We start from the raw sequence: 23,359 nt of genomic DNA, 5'->3' as shown, positions 1-23,359 counted from the left end.
TGTGATAAATCTATAGATAAATTTGGGGAGAATGTCCACCTTTATACTATATTATATTATCGTCACTGAACAAGAAATATATTTTCATTTATTTAGATTGCTGATTTCATTTACCAGTGTTTTTCACTTTTAGTATACAAAACTTGAGCTTTTTAAAAAGTGAATGTCTAAAAATGTTATTCTTTCTATGTTAATGCAATGAAATTGTTTCTTGATATCATTTTGTATTGTTCATTGCTAGCATATGGTTTATCCTACAGAATGTTTCTCGTATGTTTGAGAACTCGGTATGTTTTGCTGGTGTTGGGTGAAGCATTTTGTAGATATCTGTATGATCCAGTTGGATTAGAATATTTTCAAGTGTTCTACTTCTTTATTGATCTTTTAAGTGTTCTACTCACTATTCAAAGTGGTGAATGGAGGTGTATTATTATTGAATTATCTACTTCTCCTTTTAAGTCTGTCAGTTTTTGTTTCATGTATTTTGTTTTACTTCTTTTTTTTATTATTATACTTTAAATTCTGGGATACATGTGCAGAACCTGCAGGTTTGCTACATAGGTATACATGTGCCACGGTGGTTTGCTGCACCCATCAACCTGTCATCTACATTAGATATTTCTCCTAATGCTATTTCTCACTTTGGTCCCCACCCCCTGATAGGCCCCAGTGTGTGAAGTTCCCCTCCCTATGCCCATATGTTCTCATTGTTCACTTCCCACTTATGAGTGAGAACATGCAGTGATCGGTTTTCTATTCCTGAGTTAGTTTGCTGAGAATGATGGTTTCCAGTTTCATCCATGTCCCTGTAAAGGACATGAACTCATCTTTTTTTATGGCTGCATAGTATTCCATGGTGTATATGGGCCACATTTTCCTTATCCAGTCTTTTATTGATGGGCATTTGGGTTGGTTCCAAATCTTTGCTATTGTGAATAGTGTTGCAATAAACATACATGTACATGTGTCTTTATAGTAGAATGATTTATGTTCCTTTGGGTGTATACCCAGTAATGGGATTGCTGGGTCAAATGGTATTTCTGGTTCTAGATCCTTGATGAATTGCCACACTGTCTTTCACAATGGTTGAGCTAATTTACAGTCCCACCAACAGTGTAAATGCGTTCCTGTTACTCTACATCCTCTCCAGCATCTGTTGTTTCCTGACTTTTTAGTGATTGCCATTCTAACTGGCGTGAGATGGTATCTCACTGTGGTTTTTGATTTGCATTTCTCTAATGACCCACGATGATGAGCCTTTTTTCATGTTTGTTGGCCACATAAATGTGTTCTTTTGAGAAGTCTCTGTTCATATTCCTTCACCCACTTTTTGATGGGGTTGTTTGTTTTTTCTTGTAAATTTGTTTAAGTTCCTTGTAAATTCTGGATATTAGCCTTTTGTCAGATGGATAGATTGCAAAAATTTTCTTCCTTTCTGTAGGTTGCCTTTTCACTCTGATGATAGTTTCTTTTGCTGTGCAGAAAATCTTTAGTTTAATTAGATCCCATTTGTCAATTTTATCTTTTGTTGCAATTGCTTTTGGTGTTTTAGTCATGAAGTCTTTGCTCATGCCTATGTCCTGAATGGTATTACCTAGGTTTTCTTCTAGTTTTTTTATGGTTTTAGGTCTTATGTTTAAGTCTTTAATCTATCTTGAGTTAATTTTTGTATAAGGTGTAAGGAAGGAGTCCAGTTTCTGTTTTCTGCATATTGCTATCCAGTTTTCCCAACACCATTTATTAAATAGGGAGTCCTTTCTGCATTGCTGGTTTTTGTCAAGTTTATCAAAGATCAGATGGTTGTAGACATGTAGTGTTATTTCTGAGGCCTCTGTTCTGTTCCATTAGTCTATATATCTGTTTTGGTACCAATACCATGCTATTTTTGTTACTGTAGCCTTCTAGTATAGTTTGAAGTCAGGTAGTCTGATGCTTCCAGCTTTGTTCTTTTTACTTAGGATTGTCTTGGCTATACAGGCTTTTTTATTGTTGTTCCATATGAAATTTAAAGTAGTTTTTCTAATTCTGTGAAGAAAGTCAAAGGAAGCTTAGTGGGAATAGCATTGAATTTACAAATTACGTTGGGCATTATGGCCATTTTCACGATATTGATTCTTCCTATCCATGAGCATGGAATGTTTTTCCATTTGTTTTTGTCCTCTCTTATTTCGTTGAGCAGTGGTTTGTAGTTCTCCTTGAAGACGTCCTTCACATACCTTGTAAGTTTTATCCTAGGTATTTTACTCTCTTTGTAGCAATTGTGAATGGGAGTTCACTCATGATTTGGCTGTTTGTCTATTATTGGTGTATAGAAATATTTGTGATTTTTGCACTTTGATTTTGTATCCTGAGACTTTGCTGAAATTGCTTATCAGCTTAACGAGTTTTTGGGCTGAGATGATGGGGTTTTCTAAATATGCAATCATGTCACCTGCAAACAGAGACAATTTGACTTCCTCTCTTCCTATTTTAATATGCTTTATTTCTTTCTCTTGCCTGATTGCCCTGGCCAGAACTTCCAACACTATGTTGAATAGGAGTGGTGAGAGAGGGCATCCTTGTCTTGTGCTGGTTTTCAAAAGGAATGCTTCCAGTTTTGCTCATTCAGTATGATATTGGCTGTGGGTTTGTCATAAATAGCTCTTATTATTTTGAGATATGGTTTATCAATACCTAGTTTATTGAGTGTTTTTAGCATTAAGTTGTGCTGAATTTTATCAAAGGCTTTTTCTGCATCTATTGAGATAGTCATGTGGTTTTTGTCATTGATTCTGCTTATGTGTTGGATTACATTTATTGATCGTGTATATTGAACCAAGCTTGCATCCCAGGGATGAAGCTGACTTGATCGTGGTGGATAAGCTTTTTGATGTGCTGCTGGATTCAGTTTGCCAGTATTTTATTGAAGATTTTTGCATCGATGTTCATTAGGGATATGGCCTGAAATTTTCTTTATTTTGTTGTGTCTCTGCCAGGTTTTGGTATCAGGATGAGGCTGAACTCATAAAATGAGTTAGAGAGTAGCCTCTCTTTTTCTATTGTTTGGAATAATTTCAGAAAGAATGGTATCAGCTCCTCTTTATACCTCTGGCAGAATTCAGCTATGAATCCATCTGGTCCTGGGATTTTTTTTGGTTGGTAGGCTATTAATTACTGCCTCAATTTCAGAACTTGTTATTGGTCTATTCAGGGATTTGACTTCTTTTTGGTTTAGTCTTGGGAGGGTGTATGTGTCCAGGAATTTATCCATTTCTTCTAGATTTTCTAGTTTATTTGTGTAGAGGTGTTTGTAATATTCTCTGATGGTAGTTTGTATTTCTGTGGGATCAGTGGTGATCTCCTCTTTATCATTTTTTATTGTGTCTATTTGATTCTTCTCTTATTTCTTCTTTACTAGTCTGGCTAGAGGGCTATTGATTTTGTTAATCTTTTCAAAAAACCAGCTGGATTCATTGATTTTTTGAAGGGTTTTTTTTTGTCTCTATCTCCTTCAGTTCTGCTCTGATCTCAGTTATTTCTTGTCTGCTAGCTTTTGAATTTGTTTGCTCGTGCTTGTCTAGTTCTTTTCATTGTGATGTTAGGGTGTCAATTTTAGATCTTTCTCACTTTCTCCTGTCGGCATTTAGTGCTATAAATTTCCCTGTAAACACTGCTTTAGCTGTGTCCCAGAGATTCTGGTACATCGTGTCTTTATTCTCATTGATTTCAAATAACTTATTTATTTCTGCGTTAGTTTCATTATATACCCAGTAGTCATTCAGGATCAGGTTGTTCAGTTTCCATGCAGTTGTGCAGTTTTGAGTGATTTTCTTGATCCTGAGTTCTAATTTGATTGTACTGTGGTCTGAGAGGCTGTTATGATTTCCATTCTTTTGCATTTGCTGAGCAGTGTTTTCCTTCCAATTATGTGGTCAATTTTAGAATAAGTGTGATGTGGTGCTGAGAAGAATGTATATTCTTTTGATTTGGGGTGGAGAGCTCTCTAGATGTCTATTAGGTCCACTTGGTCCAGAGCTGAGTTCAAGTCCTGAATATCCTTGTTAATATTCTGTCTCGTTGATCTGTCTGATATTGACAGTGGGGTGTTAAAATCTCCCACTATTATTGTGTGGGAGTCTAAGTCTCTTTGTAGGTCTCCAAGAACTTGCTCAATGAATCTGGGTGCCCCTGTATTGGGTGCATATATATTTAGGATACTTAGCTCTTCTTGGTGCATTGATCCCTTTACCATTATGTAATGCTCTTCTTTGTCTTTTTTTATCTTTGCTGGTCTGTTTTATCAGAGATGAGAATTGCAATCCTGCTTTTTTTGTTTGTTTTTGGCTTTCCATTTGCTTGGTAAGTATTCCTCCGTCCCTTCATTTTGAGCCTATGTGTGTCTTTGTACGTGAGTTGGGTCTCCTGAATACAGCACACAGATGGGTCTTGATTCTATCCAATTTGCCAGTCTGTGTCTTTTAATTGGGGCATTTAGGCCATTTACATTTAAAGCTAACATTGTTATGTGTGAATTTGATCCTGTCATTATGATGCTAGCTGGTTATTTTGCCCATTAGTTGATGCGGTTTCTTCATAGTGTCGATTGTCTTTACATTTTGGTATGTTTTCGCAGTGGCTGGTACCAGTTTTCCTTTCCATATTTAGTGCTTCCTTCAGGAGCTCTTGTAAGCCAGGCCTGGTGGTGACAAAATCCCTCAGCATTTGCTTGTCTGTAAAGGACTTTATTTCTCTTTTGCTTATGAAGCTTAGTTTGACTGGATATGAAATTCTGGGTTGAAAATTCTTTTCTTTAAGAATGTTGCATACTGGCCCCCACTCTCTTCTGGCTCGTAGGATTTCTGCAGAGAGATCCTCTGTTAGTCTGATTGGCTTACCTTTGTGGGTAACCTGGCCTTTCTTTCTGGCTGCTTTTAACATTTTTTCCTTCATTTCAACCTTGGTGAATCCAACAATTATGTGTCTTGGGGCTGCTTTTCTCAAGGAGTATCTTTGCCGTCTTCTCTGTATTTCCTGAATTTGAATGTTGGCCTCTCTTACTAGGTTGGGGAAGTTCTCCTGGATAATATCCTGAAGTATGTTTTCCAATTTGGATCCATTCTCCCTGTGACTTTCAGGTACACCAATCAAATGTAGGTTTGGTCTTTTCACATAGTCCCATATTTCTTGGGAGCTTTGTTCATTCCTTTTCATTCTTTGTTCTCTAATCTTGTCTTCACTCTTTACTTCATTAAGTTGATCTTCAATCTCTGATATCCTTTCTTCTGCTTGATTGATTCAGCTATTGATACTTGTGTATGCTTCATGAAGTTCTCATGCTGTGTTTTTCAGCTCCATCAGATCGTTTATGTTCTTCTCTAACTAGTTATTCTAGTTACCAGTTCCTGTAACCTTTTATCAAGGTTCTTAGCTTCCTTGCATTGGGTTAGAACATGCTCCTTTAGCACAGAGGAGTTTGTTATTACCCACCTTCTGAAGCCTACTTCTGTCAATTCATCAAACTCCTTGTCTATCCAGTTTTGTTTCCTTGCTGATGAGGAGTTGTGATCCTTTGGAGGAGAAGAGGCTTTCTGGTTTTTGGAATTTTCATCCTTTTTGTGCTGTTTTTTTCTCATCTTCATGGATTTATCTGTCTTTTGTCTTTAATGTTGGTGACCTTTGGATGGTGATTTTCCTGGGTGTCCTTTTAGTTGATATTGATGCTATTGCTTTCTGTTTGTTAGTTTTCCTTCTAAGAGTCAGTCCCCTCTTCTGCAGGTCTGCTGGAGTTTGTTAGAGGTCCACTCCAGACCCTGTTTGCCTGTGTCTCACCAGCACAGGCTGCAGAACAGCAAATTTTGCTGCCTGCTCCTTCCTCTGGAAGCTTTGTCCCAGAGGGGCACTGGCCAGATGCCAGCTGGAGCTCTCCTGTATGAGGTGTCTGTCAACTCCTGCTGGGAGGTATCTCCCAGTCATTAGGCACTGGAGTAAGGGACCCACTTGAGAAGGCAATCTGTCCCTTAGCAGAGCTTGAGTACTGTGCTGGGAGACCCGCTGCTCTCTTCAGAGCCAGCAGGCAGGAATGGTTAAGTCTGCTGAAGCTTGGGCCACAGCCGCCCCTTCCCCCAGGTGCTCTGTCCCACGGAGATGGGAGTTTATCTATAAGCCCCTGACTGAGGCTGCTGCCTTTCTTTCAGAGCTGTCCTCCCCAGAGAAGAGGAATCCAGAGGGGCAGTCTGGTTATGGCGGCTTTGTCACACTGCAGTGGGTTCCACCTGTTTCAGGTATTTTGAGACATCTTCCTCAAGGATTAACTACTTTATTATTATAAAATGCTCCTTTTCTTCTCAAGTAACATTGTTTGCTTTAAAGTCAAATATGTCTGATATTAGTATCGTTGCAGACAAAACCAGTCCCCCAAAAGATGGAGTCTTTCCCTATTTGGTATCACAAAGCCAATACATGAAACAGAAAGTGAGTGTCAAGCACTGCAGAATTTATTTGGTGGCCATGGAATTGAGAAGGAGGAACATGACTCACAAATTGGCTTCTCTGCTAGTGAGAGGTAAAGGGATTAAAATATAGAGTTTCTCCAATGAAAGGACTGGGCCTTAAAAGCAAAGGGAGGAATATTCATGTCTTTTCTGGAAATAGGTTGTGAACTTCCTAGGAACCAGAGGGTGCCTTCCTTTTTGTACCTTTATTGCTTCTTCTGGCCATTGTCATGGTGATTGTCAACTGTCATTGTGCTGGTAGGAGTGTCATTTAGCATGGAAATGAGACTATAATGAAGCAGATGTCTTTCTGAGGTCCTTTGATGGTGATCTTGATTCTAACCAGTATCAGCTGGACTAGTTATAAAGGAAACTTTTTACCACAGGCATTCTGTTTCTTAAAGATAAGCAGAGTTCAGACAGGGTAGAAATTCAGCAATCTCATATAGGCATTACACTGGGTAACAGTACAGAAACCAGTGTTCTTATGGTTTCTGTTTGCAAGATATGTCTATTTCCTTCCTTTTATTTTCAAGCTATTTGTGTCTTAATGTAACTCATGTCTCTCATACATAGCATATAGTTGAATCTTGTTTTCATTGTTGTTACTTTAATCCAGGCTGACAATTTGTTTCCTTTGTTATCAAATCACATTTAACTCTATTATTGATATGATTGATGTTATGGGCTGAATTGTGTCCCCGCACAATTAATTTGTGAAAGTCCTAAGAGTAATATTTCAGAATTTGACTTTATTGAGAGTTGGGATATTTAAAGAGACAATTAAGTATGCCTGTATATTTAATTTACATAATTGATCATTCACTTATTCATTCATCCAAGGAGTAGCATTTAACAAACTTTGCAGGCTGGCCTCCAAAAATGTACCACTAATGCACTCAGGACTGTAGACCTGACAATTCTCCTTAAGTTATCACTTCAGTCATGACTTCAAATTGCATAACCGAGAACAGATGTGTTCTCCTCGGACCCCAACTATGCGAATTCTTCTGGAATATCAAATACTCCAGTCACACTGGATCAACAATTTAATTATTTGTGTAACTACACTAGGTTCATGCTAACAGGTGTCGTGGATGAAATCTTAATCTTTTTATCTTGTCATAAACAAGGCCACCACATGTTCATAAGCCTGACATACATAAAATGTGAGTGGGGTTTTAACAAGTGGATGGGCCATGGCAAGCTCTGGAGTGTAACAATCATTCCCACTCCAACCACCCAAGCATGGGCTGTAGAAAGAGCAAATGCAGAAGACAGAACAATGGAGAAAAATATGTTTGTTTTTATTTTTCAGGGCTCTAGAGACTGGGACAGGTGAAGGCACTGAAGATCAGCGATGCAAACTCATTAGGGAGGAGATGGTCTGAACTGAGTTGAAGAAATAGTCTAGATTAATTTTGACTTCATAGTAATTGCAGGACCAGTTCTAGACATCCATTTTTCAGCTGCCTCTAGTTTTTGAACTTGCAAACAAAGGAGAACTTCTTCTCACAAGATTCGTCCTTCCATTTCTTGAATCCTATAGTACAATGAGAAGTGTCAGACAGAGAGGATCAGAAGGAGGGTAGCCCCTTCTCGACCTAGGACTCAGAACAAAAAACAAGAGGAAATACTTCTTTATTTTGCAGATAAGGAGCTCACCTTTCCTCTGTCCCAGTCCCCATGTTCATCCCCAGAGATAAGTGGGAGGGAAATGGCAACAGGTGGATAGATTGTCTGCCTCTCACCTGAGCATGAAGTCAGGCTTGCACAGTAGCCAGCATTAGCACTGCTCGGGGCTCCAGTGTCCCAGGACTTGTAGGAGACCAGGGATCCACTGCTCCAGTGCCAGCGGCGGTTCTAGATGGAGAAGGGCCAGAACAGGGGCCATGGTCACTCAAAAATCAATAGAATAACCAGGTCTGTGTGCACACTCAGAAACACGCCAAGATATAGTGGAAAGAATAAACATTGTTGTCACCATGAATATCATCTCATTTCCTCTGCTTTTGCTCTAAGCTTCTCCTTCTCTGGAATATCCAAATTCCTCCTCCTCTTCCAGCAAATAATAAGTGTTCAGAGTTTGATACAGAGACCCATAAAAGCCCATTACAGAGAGTGGTTCCTGATTTTTTTTCCTGAAGCTCAGAACTCTCACATCCAGCATAACATTGGCTGTAGAGTAGTTGTTGATATACTATTTACAGTGTTAAACTGAATAATATACTGTACAGTTTTATACACTTGTATAAAATGTATAACAAATGCTAGCAGTAGATTCTCCTCCACTGCTCATTTTCTATATAGTCTACAGAGGGACCTCTTCCAAGACAGACAATAGCAAAATAGGGAAGAAGTTGTACATAAAGATGCATTTCTAGAAGTAGACACAATGAGTGTGTGCATGAATTCCCAGGAGCCCAGAAAATTCAGCCTTCAGCTCATGTCTCTAACTACCTACACTGAACTTCACAACTCATACATTATAAGATCTATAAAGACGTTGCTTTTATTTAAACAAACAAAAAGATAAAAGTTGGCGTTCGAGGTGCCAGACCTTAAACGTCCCTCTTACCTCTCAAAAATGTTTATAAGGAGATAGAGGAGGCTGCAGACTGACCTTTTTGGGGTCATGGAGGCCAATCCAGACATTGCTGTCATCAGTGCTACTCTCCTTAATCAGTGAGGCCACGAAGGCACCCTCCGCCTGGGTGAGCACAGACACCAGGTTGCCTGAATTCATGTTCTGGCAGTAGAGCTGTTGGAGAAGAAAATGGAGCACTCAGTGGAGGAGGAAGATGTGACGGATATACTGAGACCTTCCAGAGGATGTAACAGAAAAAGAGCAGCACAGAAATGTCCCTGATGATGCTGTCATTGACCACCAGCATCTCTGTGCTAGGAACGTGTCAAATGATAAGATAAAGTAGATTGGGAAGTTTTGGACCAGTGGTGGAATAGGAAAGGGATCAATCTTATCTCATTGCAGCCACAGAACACACTGCAAATTAGCAGCTGCCTCTACCTTCATAAGCCTCCCTTCCCCTGCTGCTCTCCTCACTCACATCTGCATCAACCCAGGTCTCAGGGTCTTCATTAAAGTAGTAGCAGTAGGAGTGATAGGCATTGGTGCCTTCTGGGCAGCTGATTCGGGGATTAGGCAGCTCTGTCTGGGACTCCTGGCCTGGGGGAAAAAAAGGAGATAATTAAGAAAGAATCTCAGGGCAAGGAAAAGGCTAGAAGGTGAATTAGGGGCTTCTCGGTGTCCTTTATAAGAACATAATGATACAATGAATACTGGGGCGACTGCTCACTTCTGCCCTCCTGCGTCCTATCTCTTTTCTCTCTAGTTTCCTCTGCTCAAGACAAGAGGTCACAATGAATAGGCTAAATAAATCTGTCCTCATTCTCCTTTATTTCTGAGGCTCAGGCTTCTGCCTTTAAAGACCCAGGCTTCCTCCTTTCTCAAGTTTCTCTTGGTTTCCCTGCACACGTTTGCCTTAGCTCTCCATCCTATCAATGACTACATAAAAACATCCCCAAAACTGCCATCGCATATACATTCAATCAGATAAACTCAACCACAATGGTCACCTATAAGTGGTCCTATTAAATTCTGTCTCAAACCCATGAATGAGGTGAGGGTGTTTTTGAATGGGATAAAATCAGCCATAATGATCACTGAACAACATAAAACAACCCTGATGTTGACTCTGCTTTTTTTCAAGTGAACCTTATGCATGAGGATGGAGGGAAGACTTCAGAGTTGGGGTTGTGGGAAGTGTGGGGGAAAATCTCACCTTGGCTCAGAGACAGGAACATCAGGGAGGAGATCAGCATGAAGAATGAGTTGGTCTGAGCCATGCTTAGCAGCAGTGAATCTCTTGTTTCAGGTGCAAATCAGCAATCTCTGTAGGAGAACACAGGGAAGAGAGTTTGAAGAAGAGAGCAGAGCACCTGTTATATTTCTAACATCCTCTCCTCTCTGAATTTCTGTGAGCAGGAAGGTCCACTGAGATAGCTACACTCCCAGATATTTCTCTTTTGGTTTTGGGGATAACAGAGGCCAAATTACCCAAAATCAGCTTTGGTCTTGCTTAAGCTTCATTACTACTGGGATCTTTTATTTAGAAAATCACCCTGCATCTACCTCAAAATGAAAAGAGAAAATCCCATGTTAGACATGGTCTTCTCCTGTAATGCCCCTTTACCTGTTGGTAAGTGCCTTGTCCACTTGAGGTGGCTTGTCAGGTCAGACAGAGTAGGAGCTTTATATCAGGGTCTGAGGGAGAACCACATGATATAAACAATGGGTGGAGCAAGGAGTAAGGATCAGAAGGCCTACAGAGGGCACTGACAGTAAGAGATTCTGGCATCAGGAATAGCTTATTCCTGGCATACATTAGGAGTGGTCACAAATGACATCAACTTACCAGAAACAGGTTGGCAAACTGTCCAAGTTGATGTCGAGCTTTGCCCTTCCTCTGCAGCATCCAGGTGTCCAGTTCCCATGGCCTTTAGCAGTCCTAGAAAGAGCAGAAGAGTAGATTTCTTTGTGCTATGTAAATATGGGATGATCCTTTCTTTGGTTTAGGCATGGGTAGGGGTAGGGGAAGAGTCAACTGAGTCCAAAGGATTAAGCCCAATTAGCTGGTGGCATTAAGTCATTTCTCCATTCCCTTTCAGGTTCAGGAACCTCTCAAGACCTACTTCAGAAGGCAAGGTGTGTTAGTCCATTTTCATACTGCTGTAAAGATACTACCAGAGACTGGGTAACTTAAAAAGGAAAGAGGTTTAATTGACTCATAGTTTAATTGACTCACAGACTTTCCTGAAGATGGGGAGGCCTCAGGAAACTTACAATCATGGAGACGAAGGGGAAGCAAAGCATGTCTTACATGGTGGCAGGTGAGCAAGAGAGAGTGAAGAGGGAAGAGCCCTTTATAAAACCATCAGATCTTGTGAGAATGCGCTCACTATCACAAGAACCGCATGGGGGAAACTACTCCCGTGATCCAATCACCTCCCAGTAGGTTCCTCCATCCACACATGGGGATTATGAGGATTACAATTTGAGATGAGATTTGGGTGGGGACACAGAGCCACACCATATCACAAGGTTTAGTAGTTACATAAATTTAAACCAGCATTTCCAGCAAGGTTTGAGCATAAGTAGCTAGCATGATACAGATGTTCTCAAAGTCCAAGCAGGTGGGAACTGCAGGGAGCTGATGCCTAAGTAAGCTCAAAGTAATGGAATATGAAGTTGTTTGTTTGAAGTCAATTATCTGTTGTTGTGAAGTTACAGATAGTGATGTGAAATTAAAAGCTTACTGAAATTCCCACTAAATACCCATTCAGAATCAGGGAACAAGAGCAAATCTGGAATTTAAAATTCAGTTGAAAAACTAACAAAAATGTTCACAGAAATAGAGATGGCTATATCAATTGGGATAAATGACAAAATAATATATTTTGAAATACTAACAGGAGTTAAATTAAATAAATGAAATATATTTATATAAACATGAGTGCATTTCAAAAGCATATATAAACTTAAAATGAATTTTAAAAGTTGCAAAAATTTAAAAACTAATAATATTTATACATGCTTTAAAAAGGCTATTTATATTTTTTCTTTATCTATTCACATGTAGTTTAAAGTAAAATAAATCCATAATAAAACACTATACAAAAAATTTTCGTACTCGTTAGAAATGCAAAATGTTTGTTCCTCAGTTCTGCAAGGAAAAATCAGCATTCAGACAAAAAGTTCTCTCAGCGAGGCATTTTACTTTCTGCAGAAAGGATGACCCTCACAGATGGAAAAATGGCAATGGCATACACAGAATGAAGAGACACCAGCATATTTATTCCTTACGCATGAGGTCCCTATTGCTGTGTCCTGTCTCCATTGGCTGGAGCCAGACCTCACAATCTAAATTAAAACCTGATTGGCTAATAATTTAAAACTTTTAAAAATAGGTACAAAAATAATAATATTTCCAAATAAGGAAGGGTCACAGGCTGTGAACTGGGACATACCTATGAGCACGTCCAACACAAATATCTTGGTTAAGGCACAAGGACATGGAATGTACTACGTGCCTGTGACTGTTTAACAACTATATAAGATAGGGCTTAAGAAAGAGTTATTAGCATAAAGCAAGGGGGCTTGAAGGAAGTTCGTCTTTAAAATAAACTATTATTTCTAACACTTATGATTTATTCTTTAACAAGAAGGGAAACTTTGAACAGGAATCTTTTTACTGTCTACATTACTGTTTTCCTGGAAAATATATAATTTTGCTTCTTTATAATAATCATTTTAAACATAGATGACAGAGGTTAATATTGTTTAGTCTAACAGGTTCAAAAGTGTTTGTCAAACTACTCCAATTTATTTCAGCATTTTCTAAAAATAATTATGTTTTCTTTAAAGCTTATAACCAGAGAAAGATGTGAGGTTTTTTTTCTGTAAGAATTTCAATCGTGTTATTCAGAGTTAGAAAGGGATGAAGAAGAGAGAAATCTAGTATGCTTGTTACCATAAGTTTATCTTGCCAAAATCAAACAAGCAATTATTATTATTATTATTATCATTATTTTTGAGACAGGGTCTCTCTTTGTCACACAGGCTAGAGTGCAGTGGCTCAAACAAGGCTCACATCAGTCTTGAGCCCCTGGGCTCAACTGTTCTCCCACTTCAGCCTCCTGAGTAGCTGGGAGTATAGGCGCACACCTCCATGCCAGGCTAATTTTTGTATTTTCAGTAGAGACAGTGTTTTACTATGTTGCCCAGGCTGGTCTCAAACTCCTGGGCTCAAGCCACCTGCCTGCCTGAGCCTCCCAAAGTGCTGGGATTATAGGCAGGAGCCACTGTGTTGGGCCAATTTTTAAAAATTAACACAAAAAAATTATTTGTGGTAATTTTTTAAATGAGAGTTTTTCTTTACATCAAGAAGACTTCAAATAGACAATGACTTTTCAGGTACAAAAGATCTAATACTTTCAAATACATAATAAAACACATTGTGGCTAGCGCGATATGAAAGCATTTTAAAACGAATAACAATTGACATAACTCTCATAAAATATTTATTGCCCCAATAGCTGTATGCCCGTTTAGATAACTAACCGTTATTGCTCACATATGTGACTGATCAAATTCCACAGGCCAGGTAGTAAAATTGAGGACACTTACTGGCAGCCACTTTGGTTCCAAAGTGATGCCTTTGTCAAGGAAGCCGTATTTCCCAATCCTTTAAGATTTATCTCCTTGTCCTCAGGATTCTGAAGGTCCTGTCCTCTGAACTAGTTTTACAAAGTTCTAAGAAGTTGATTTTAGGCCTTTCCTATCTATTTCTTCTGTTAGTCTTCACATAGGTGGAAAGGGGTAAACTGACATCTAGTGTTAGTATATCCCCAAATGGGGGCAATTTCTTGATACGCCTCAATAAAGCTTAGAGGGTTTCAAGACTATGGCTTATTTTTAGTGCTATTGGCCATCTTCTATCCACTGTTCCCTGTTTTCCATCTTTTAACAGATTTTAGACTTATTATGGAGACGGAATCTCTCTTTTGTTTAAAACTTTTGGCAGGCATGTGAATAACAGCCTGTCTGCAAAATTTAGACTGGAAAGGAAAGGAGCTGAAGGAGTACCAAATGCACCAAGAATTTTCCATCGTCCGCTGTATTGTGCAGATGTAAAGAAACTTTCTTATAAATTAGCCTCTTTCGCTTCACAGGAAAGCTTCAGTTTATTTAACACAAACTTTCATCACGTGCTCTCTATGCCAGGCATTATTCTAAATGCTTGACAAATAGGCACCCACTTAATCCACATGACAACTTTGTAATATGGTTACTACTAGGAACCATATATCACATATGAAGAAACCGAAGGTAAGAGCAGAGCTAAGTAACTTCCCCAAGATCAAACAGTTGCTCTATATTGAAGCTAGATTCAAAGTCAAGAAGTTTTGCTTCAGGTTCATTTTCTTAGCTCAATGAAACCTGCTAGTTTCCTTCTATTTATTTATTTCCACATTCAACCAATCTAGCTCTCTGAGGCCTGACTAATTTCAATATAGAACCACCCATTGATCATGGCTGTGGCCAGAGGCCCCACAAGAAGAACTTAAAAAAAATACATTTAAGATACTAAGCACCCAGTCCTTACCCTACAAGTTAATTTGTCCTTTACACACGCTATCATCACAATCCTCTGTGTGTGTGTCTGTGTGTACGTGTTTTTAAGGAAGTGGGAATTGTTCTTTAGAGTCCTCGTTGTAAGGTTTTTGTATCGGTTCAAACCCCGAGAGCGTGCCAACAGACAACAGGAGATGGTGTGTAGCAACATGCTGTTTTAATGAGCACCTGGGTGCAGGCAGGCTGAGGCCTAAAATGGCTTCAGCCCCAAGTGAGGAAGGGGCAAAGGTTTTATAGTCTCCTGTAAACAAGAAGTGTCCTAGTCTGACATAACTGCTACGTTGTACTCAGATGGCCTCTTTCTGGATCTTCAGGGGTACGTGTCTTCCAGCTGGCTCTCTTCCTGCTTCTGCTATCTTGCTGGTGCACGCTGCTGGTGCAAATAGCCTTGCGCCTTGGGACTGGGCCTGAGAAGGGAGGAGTTATTCATCTCCTTAAGCTTTCAGGCCCTGGGGAGAATCTTACATTCCTGTCTATTTGGTTATAGAAAAGGGAAAAGGGATGACTTTCTCAATAACTACTTCAGGCGTGACATAGAGGTGGCGTGGGCACCTTGGAAAAAGAAAAATTTAATTTTTGGCATATTCTTAAGAGACGGGTTAGTATCCATAGTGTCATTGTAGCAGGAGCATCATCTGGATTGTCTGGCAGTTAACTGTAGTTTCAACAAGAGTTTAATGGCTTTTATTATCAGTGGGATTACACAGGGGAGAAATAGGAGGAGCCCAATGATGAAGATTACTGTCCTTACCAGCATTTTAAATCCTCCTAAAGAACCACCCTCCTAGAAGGTTTTCTGGGTCCCATCCCTTCCAGCTTTGGACTGGTACATGGGCTACTTTTCTGATGTTTGAAGTGATTTCTAGAACCGCTTTTCCATTATTGTCTATGTTAAGACAGCAATTAGAGATATTAAACTTACTACAGACTCCACCTTCTTCTGCTAATAAGTAGTGTAGTGCTAGCTAGCCTGTTTTGATAAATTGACACATGCATTTGGTTTTGTTGTTGCACGAGCATTTCCAGGGCTGAAGTGGTTTGGTTAGTGATTATCTCTAGAACAGCATGTAGTCTAATTATTCTATTTAGCATATATATAGGAGTGTGATAACCTCAGGAACCATCCTCAGCCGAAGTGGCAGACAGTTATATTGGATGATCCATTGTGGAGGCCATTTGTCCCCTTGCCATCTTTGGTTTCCTCCTACCTTTAAGGATGATTTTTCTTTGTTTAGGTTATTGTATACAGGGACTCTGAGGGTGTTGCCCACTGTTAATGTTTTGGAGGAAGTAGTCGTCTTGGTGGTGAGCTTGATGCTGGTACGATGGACCCAGTGGGGGAGTCTTTGGACTCTCACTACTGTTGGCGTGCTGAGTATCACAGTGTAGGGGCCTGTCCACTTTTGTTGTAGCTTTTGGGTGGGAGTCAGGTTGGCAGATAAACACATCTGTGCTTGCAACACAGTTATGTTGAGAGGACGAGGAGGTGTCTACAGGAGAGGCATGGCCTCATTTGCTGCTTCACGAATGAAACACCGTGTCTGGATTAAGGAGGGGAGGTAATTCCTGAGTGGCTCAAAGTCTGGTAAGGGTAGAGGCCCTAAGACAAATGTTCGGCCACACATGATTTCAAAGGGACTATAAAAAGAGGGTGCTTTTTGTGTCGCGCAGAGTCTCATGAGGGCTAAAGGGAGAATTTTTTTGTCCATGACTGGTGGGTTTCTAGAGCCAGCTTGGTGAGTTGGGCTTTAAGGACAGAGTTAATTTTTTCAACTTTGCCTGAAGATTGAGGCCTGTAGGGTGTGTGGAGAACCCATTTTATTTCTAAGGACGTAGAGATGCCTTGGGTAATTTGGCTGATGAAGGCGAGCCCATTATCAGACTGGATGGATGTTGGGAGTCCGAAACAGGGAATTATATGCACGATGAGAGTTAGTGTGAGAATATTTGCACCTTCTGAAGTTGTTGGGAACATTTCTACCTACCCAGAGAAAGTACAGACAAAGACTAGAAGACAGAGGAGCCGTTTATCTGGCGGGATGTGAATGAAGTCTATTTGCCAATCTTGCCTGGGTATCTGGCCCTGGGCTTGGTGAGTAGGAAAAGGCGGTGGCCAGAGGGAGCCCTGGGGTGACACTGAGTGGCAGATAGAGCAGGATTGGGTAATTTCTCAAACACGGCTGGAAAGGTGAGGACAAGTGAGAATAGGGCAGAGAAGTTGCAAGAGGGGTCTGTAACCAACATGGAAAGAGTTGTGGAGGCTTTGGAGGTGAGGAAAACTTTGAGAGTGAGGAAGAAAGAAGCACCCTTCCTTGACATACGATGGTCCTTGCTTTTGAAGGTTTTGGGCTCAGAAGTCCTCCTTTTCTTCTGAGGAGTAAAGAGGAGAGAACAAGGACAGGGACAGAAACCGGCCTTGCACAGGTTGTAGGGCTACTTGTTTGGCTACCTGATCTGCTAAAGCATTTCCCACTGATATAGGATTGTCTGGGGTTTGGTGGCCCCTGCAATGAATGATGGCAACTTTCTGTGGGAGTCTGGCAGCTTGAAGGAGCTTGCTGATGGGGGCATCATTTACGACAGCGATGTTTTTTGCAGTTAGGAAACCCTGTTCTTTCCAGATGGACAAGTGTGAGTGTACTATGTGGAACGCATAATGAGAATTTGAATATATGTTGATCTGTTGTCTGGTTGCTAGAGTGAGAGCTCAAGTGAGGGTGATGAGTTCAGCTTTTTGGGAGGTGGTGCCTAGGAGGAGTGGATTGGCTTCAACAGTGTGTGTGGGGGGTGACACTATAGCATAGCCAGCACGCCGGCATCCTATAGGAAGGAGCTCCCATCTACAAACCAAGTAAAGGAGGCATCTGGAAGAGGTTGGTCTGTTAGGTTTGGAAAGGGTATAACAAAGGTTTGAATAGTGTTCAAACAGAAGTGTGTACAGTCTTGGGTGGTTGTAGCTTCAGGTAAAAGCGTGGCTGGGTTTAGATCAGAGCTTGTTAGCATGGTGATCTGGGGGATTTCTATGAATAGAGCATCAGTTGGAGGAGCCGTGGGGCAGAGATGAGACTTAGTACACTGTGATAAGCTAGCATGTCTTGGATGTTATGGGTTGAATAAACTGTTAGGTTGGCATGGACAGATAGTTTTAGGCTTTTAAGGGTGACGGCAGCAGCTGCCATCAATGCTTAGAGGCAGGAAGGCCATCTGAGAACTGTGGCTTCAAGCTGTTTAGAGAAATAGGCAACAACCTGGAGGCTAGGTCCCTTAGACTGGGTTAGAACACCCAGTGTAACTTCACGCTGTTTGTCAGTATAGAGGGAGAAAGATTTGGTGAGGTCTGGGAGAGTGAGGACAGGGGCTGAGATGAGAGCCTTTTAGAGTAGATGGAAAGGTTGAGTAATAGGCTGTGCAGGTTTTAAAGGCTCATGGAGAGGGCCTTTAGCAGCTTGATATAACAGTTTGGCAAGTAGAGCCAAGGAGAGAACCCAGAGTCTAAAATATCCTGCTTGTCCCTAGAAAAGAGAGAATTTCTTGCTTAGTTTGCAGAGGTGGGAGGGACTGGAGGAGGGATATGCGGTTGGTTGTGAGCCCTTGGGTACATAGGGTAAGAGCTAGGCCTAGATAGATGACTGAAGGGGTGCATATTTGTGCTTTTTTAGGGGAGACTTAATGTCCCCATTCTGCCAAGTTTAAAAGAGAGAGATAGTATGGGTGTTGCAGTCTCTTTGAGAGGTGCTATGCAGGAGCAGATCATTAACACATTGAAGGAGAGTGGATGGTTTTAGGGATAAGGTACAGAGGTCGCAAGCAAGGGCCTGTCTAAAAAGGTGGGGGCTGTCTCTGAAACCTCGAGGTAGTACGCACCAGGTGAGTGGACATGAAATGTGGGTGTTGGGGTTTTCCCACATAAAGGCAAAGAGGTTTTGGGAATTAGGGTGTGAAGGAATTGTGAAAAAAAGCATTCTTTAGGTTTAGAACAGAAAAATGGGTGGTATTGGAGGGAGTTGTGGAAAGTAAAGTGTATGAATTAGGAACTACTGAACATACTGGAAGTACAGCTTGGTTAGTGAGCCTGAGGTCCTGGACTAAGCGATAAGTTCCAGCTGGCTTTTTGACAGGTAGAATTGGTGTGTTAAAAGGGGAGTTTGTTGGGCGGAGTAGGTGACTGGCAAGAAGGCAAGAAATGATAGACTTTAGGCTTATGAGAGCTGCTTGGGGGATGGGATACTGCTTCTATGATAGGAACTGGGTGGGCTCTTTAAGAGTAATGTGGACAGGGGTGTGGTGTTCTGCGACTGAGGGTGAGCAAGTATCCTAAACAGCAGGATTAACTACGGATGGGGGATAAGGAAAGGTTGCGTGTTTTAGGGTGGGAGGTTGAAGGAGTAGAAGAAAACTAGAAGTACTAGAGGGGTCTGGGAGGATGTGTTGGGTACTATGGGGAACGTGGAAGGGGAGAGTAGTGTGGAGTTTTGAAAGGATGTCTCAGCCAGGCATGGTGGCTCACGCCTGTAATCCCACTAAATACTCAGATGATTCTGCTAAATGCTCATCACATCATCTGTGACTTCACTCTAAGAGATTGTTAATTTCATACCAAAGTCTTCAATGAAGCCTTACCTCATATCCAGCTATTTTGAGCTTTCTTAAGCATTAGCTCACTGTAGAGTTCCCACCTGTTTAGACTTGGAGAATGTCTATATCAGGCTAGCTACTTATACTAAAACCTGGCTGGACATATTGGTTTACATGTACGTAACTCCTAAGGCTTGACATCTGAAGTAGGTCTCGAGAGGTTCCTGAACTTGAAAAGAAATAGAGGAATGGCAGGGCACGTTGGCTCATGCCTGTAATTCCAGCACTTTGGGAGGTTGAGTAGGGCAGATTGCTTGAGTTCAGGAGTTTGAGACCAGCCTGGGGAAACCCTGTCTCTACAAAAAATACAAAAAATTAGTTGGACATGGTGGTGCGTGCCTGTAATCCCAGCTACCTGAGAGGCTGAGGCAGGAGAATCGCTTGAACCCAGGAGGCAGGGGTTGCAGTGAGCTGAGATTGCACCACTGCCCTCCAGCCTGGGTGACAGAGTGAGATTCTATCTCAAAAAAAAAGAAAAGAAAAGAAATAGAGGAACAACCCAAGCAACCAGCAAATTGTGCTTACTCATGTGGACTCAGCCAACTCTTCCCCTACCCCTACCTATGCTTAATGTCAAAGAAAGGACTCCATATTTACAGAGAGGACAAGGAAATCTACTCCTTTCCTCTTTCTAGAACTGCTAAAGGCCATAGGAACTGAACACCTGGTTGCTGCTGAGGAAGGGCAAAGCCTGACTTGCACTTGGAGAGTTTGCCAATCTGTTTGTGGTAAGTTGATGTTATTTGTAATCATTCCCAGTGTGTGCCACGAAGAAGCTAGTTCTGATGCCAAAATCTCTCTGTCTCGGTGCCCAAAGTAGATCCTCTGATCCTCATTCCTTGCCCTGCCTCTTGCTTAATTTATGCAGCTCTGTTCTCAGACCTTGTAATAAACCTCCAACCAGTGCCTGGCCCAACAAGCCACTTCAGACCCAGCAAACGGGTAAGTGGACATTACAGGAGGATGGCAACTCTAACGTGGGTTCTTCCTCTTTCATCTTGGGTAAGATTTGGGATAATTTGCTAACCAAAAGGTCTCAGCAGTAATAAAGCCTAAGCAGGAGACAAATCTGTTTCTGGGTTACAGGATTTGCATAATCTCCAACATGTATAGGGAAATGTTGAGGGTGTGGGTATCTCAGATGGCCTTGCTGCCATTAGGAATCCAGAGAGAGGAAGCTATAAGGAAGTTAATCATGCTCTGCTCTTCACTGCTCAAACCCTCTTCTCTGTGTTCTATTGAGATTGCTGATTTGCTCCTTAAGCAAGAGATTCACTGCTGCTCAGCATGGCTCAGACCAGCTCATACTTCATGCTGATCTCCTGCCTGATGTTTCTGTCTCTGAGCCAAGGTGAGATTCTTTCCCCACACCTCCCACAGCCCCAGCCCTGAAGCCTTCACTCCATCCTCATGCGTATGCATATGGGTTCACATGAGAAAAAGCAGAGTCAACATCAGGGGTTGTTTTGTGTTGTTCAGTGGCCTTTATTGCTGATTTCATCCCATTCAAAGTCCCAGCTACTCGGGAGGCTGAGGCAGGAGAATGGCCTGAACCTGGGAGGCAGAGCTTGCAGTGAGCCGAGATCACACCACTGCACTCCAGCCTGGGCAACAGAGCGAGACTCCATCTCAAAAAAAAAAAAAAAAAAAAAAAAGAAAAAAAAAATCCTCACCTCATTAGAGAGTTAGAGATGGAACTTAGCATGACCCCTTATCAGTGACCACTGCAGTTGGCATTGGTTTATTATATTAATGCTATTTATGATGGGGGTCTTGGGGATGTCTGTATGTAGACAGTCATTAGCGGAATGGGGAACTGAGGGGAGCTTTGTGTGTAGAGAAACTGGACAGGCTTGAGAAAGGCAGAAGTCTGAGTCCGAGGCAGAAAATCCCTGAGCCCCATAAGTAAAAGGAACAATGGGACACATTTCATGAGCCTATTCATTGTGTGCTCTTGTCTTGAGCAAAGACATCTTGAGAGAGAAGAGGTAGGGTGCGGGAGGGCGGAAGTGACTAATCATCCACGACCTACTACATCTCTGTTCCTATAAAGGAACCTCAGAAGCTCCTACCTCACCATCCAGCCTTTGCCCTGCTCTGAGGGTCTTTCTTAATTGTTCTTTCTTTTCCAGGCCAAGAGGTCCAGACAGACTTGCCCAAGGCCCGTTTTCAGCTGCCCAGAAGGCACCAATGCCTATGGCTCCTACTGCTACTACTTTAATGAAGACCTTGAGACCTGGGTTGATGCAGATGTGAGTGAGGAGAGAAGTGTGGGAAGGGAGGCTCATGAAGGGAGGGGAAGCTGCCACTCTCCAGTGTGTTCAGTGGCTGATATGAGATGAGACTAATCCCCTCCCTATCCAATCATCAGCCTAAAACTTTCCAATCTACTTTATCCCATCATTCAGCACAGAGATGCTGGTGGTCAGTGACAGCATCATCAGGGACATTTCTGTGCTGTCCTTTTCCTGACACATCCTCTGGGAGGGCCCAGTATATCCCCCACACTTTCCTCCTCCAATGAGTGCTCCATTTGCTTCTCCAACAGCTCTACTGCCAGAACATGAATTCAGGCAACCTGGTGTCTGTGCTCACCCAGGCTGAGGGTGCCTTTGTGGCCTCACTGATTAAGGAAACTAGCACTGATGACGGCAATATCTGGATTGGCCTCTATGACCCCAAAAAGGTCAGTCTGCAGCCTCTTTTATCTCTTGATTATCAATTTTGAGAAGAAAGAGAGAAGTCTAAGGTTTGGGAACTCTAGAACCGGCTTTTATCCTTTCTTATTTTTAATAAAAGGGACTTCATAGATCCTATGATGTATGAGGTAGTGAGATTCAGTGTAGGCAGTAGGAGAGATGAGTGGAAACTGGATATCCTGAGTGTCCTGGGCATTCATTAATGCATAAACTCATATCTACTTCTAGGAAAGCATCTTTATATACCACCTCTTACCCACTTTATTATTGTCTTTCTTGAACAATATTTCTTTGTAGACTATATGCAAAAATATACTAGTTGAGGACAATCTACTGATGGCATTTGGGAGCCTGGTGTTATACTAAACAATACACCAACAACTAGTGAGCAACCACCAGTAATGGTGAATATGAGGGTCCTGGGTCTCAGGAGAGAAAATAAGAAACCATGTTCTATAATGAGCTTTTTTTTTTTTTGTATCAACTTCAGAACATTTGTCATTTTGTGTGAGAGTGGGATAGAATTGGACATTCCAGGAAAGGAGAGTCTTAAGGCAAAAGCAGAGGAAAAAATGTTCTATTCATGGGAACAATAAGTTTTATTCTTGCCTTATGTTTGGCCTGTTACTGAGTGTACACACAGGCCAGGTGTTTCTCTTTCCAAGTCACCTCTTTCCCTCTTCTGGCCTTTCTCCATCTAGAATCGCCATTGGCACTGGAGCAGTGGGTCTCTGGTCTCCTACAAATCCTGGGTCATTGGATCCCCAAGCAGTGTCAATCCTGGCTACTGTGTGAGCCTGACTTCAAGCTCAGGTAAAAGGCAGAGAATCCATCCACTTGTTTACCATTCCCTCCTGCTTAGCTCTGGGGATGAACATAGGAAATGGGGAAGAGATGTGGTAAATCCTCATCCAGGAAATGGTGAAGTGCTTTTTCTTGTTTCTTGTCCTGACTCCTAGATCAAGAGAGGGGCCCCACTCCTTTCAAACCCCTCATTCTGACTCTTCTCATTGTGTTGTAGGATTCAAGGGATGGAAGGATGTGTCTTGTGAAGAAAAGTTTTCCTTTGTCTGCAAGTTCAAACACTAGAGGCACTGGAAAATGGACGTATAGAAGTGATCCTGCAATTACTATAGAGTCAAAAATTAAACTAGACCACATCTCCAACTCAGTTCAAACCCTGTCTTCTCTGCTGAATTTGCATCGATAACCTTCAGTACCTTACCCACCCCCCAGTCTCTGGAGCCTGAAATAATAAAAATAAACATGTTTTCCTCATTGTGCTGTCTGTCTCCTGCATTTGTTCATTCCACAGCCTATGTCTGAATGGTTGGGGTTGG

The 23,359-nt window shown here is 41.5% G+C and overlaps 1 protein-coding gene and 1 pseudogene across 1 annotated transcript; one reads left to right on the top strand and one right to left on the bottom strand.

The window, feature by feature from the left end:
* Positions 1-7,753: 7,753 nt before the first annotated feature.
* Positions 7,754-10,719, bottom strand: REG1B (regenerating family member 1 beta). The gene is made up of 6 exons (XM_054475930.1): positions 10,685-10,719; positions 10,274-10,383; positions 9,539-9,657; positions 9,094-9,231; positions 8,222-8,333; positions 7,754-8,013 (listed from the first exon to the last, which is right to left on the bottom strand). Exons 2-6 carry the CDS (start codon positions 10,335-10,337, stop codon positions 7,946-7,948), a joined length of 501 nt encoding a protein of 166 aa, XP_054331905.1. The 5' UTR covers positions 10,338-10,383; positions 10,685-10,719; the 3' UTR covers positions 7,754-7,945.
* Positions 10,720-20,607: 9,888 nt separating this feature from the next.
* On the top strand, positions 20,608-23,108 carry LOC129030567 (lithostathine-1-alpha-like; annotated as a pseudogene).
* The last annotated feature ends 251 nt before the right edge of the window (positions 23,109-23,359 follow it).

The sequence above is a fragment of the Pongo pygmaeus genome, chromosome 12 (assembly GCF_028885625.2).
Source record: "Pongo pygmaeus isolate AG05252 chromosome 12, NHGRI_mPonPyg2-v2.0_pri, whole genome shotgun sequence".
Lineage (NCBI taxonomy): Eukaryota > Metazoa > Chordata > Mammalia > Primates > Hominidae > Pongo > Pongo pygmaeus.
Note: the sequence above shows the minus strand (reverse complement) of the source record. Positions and strands in the feature narration are given on the sequence as shown.

Coding starts and splice junctions, on each gene's coding strand:
- REG1B (XM_054475930.1), bottom strand. CDS start 10,337: ATGGCTCAGACCAACTCATTCTTCATGCTGATCTCCTCCCTGATGTTC. Junction 9,658..10,273: donor GTTCCTGTCTCTGAGCCAAG/GTGAGATTTTCC, acceptor TTTTTCCCCCAG/GCCAGGAGTCCCAGACAGAG. Junction 8,014..8,221: donor AAGCCTGACTTCATGCTCAG/GTGAGAGGCAGA, acceptor ATTGTACTATAG/GATTCAAGAAATGGAAGGAC.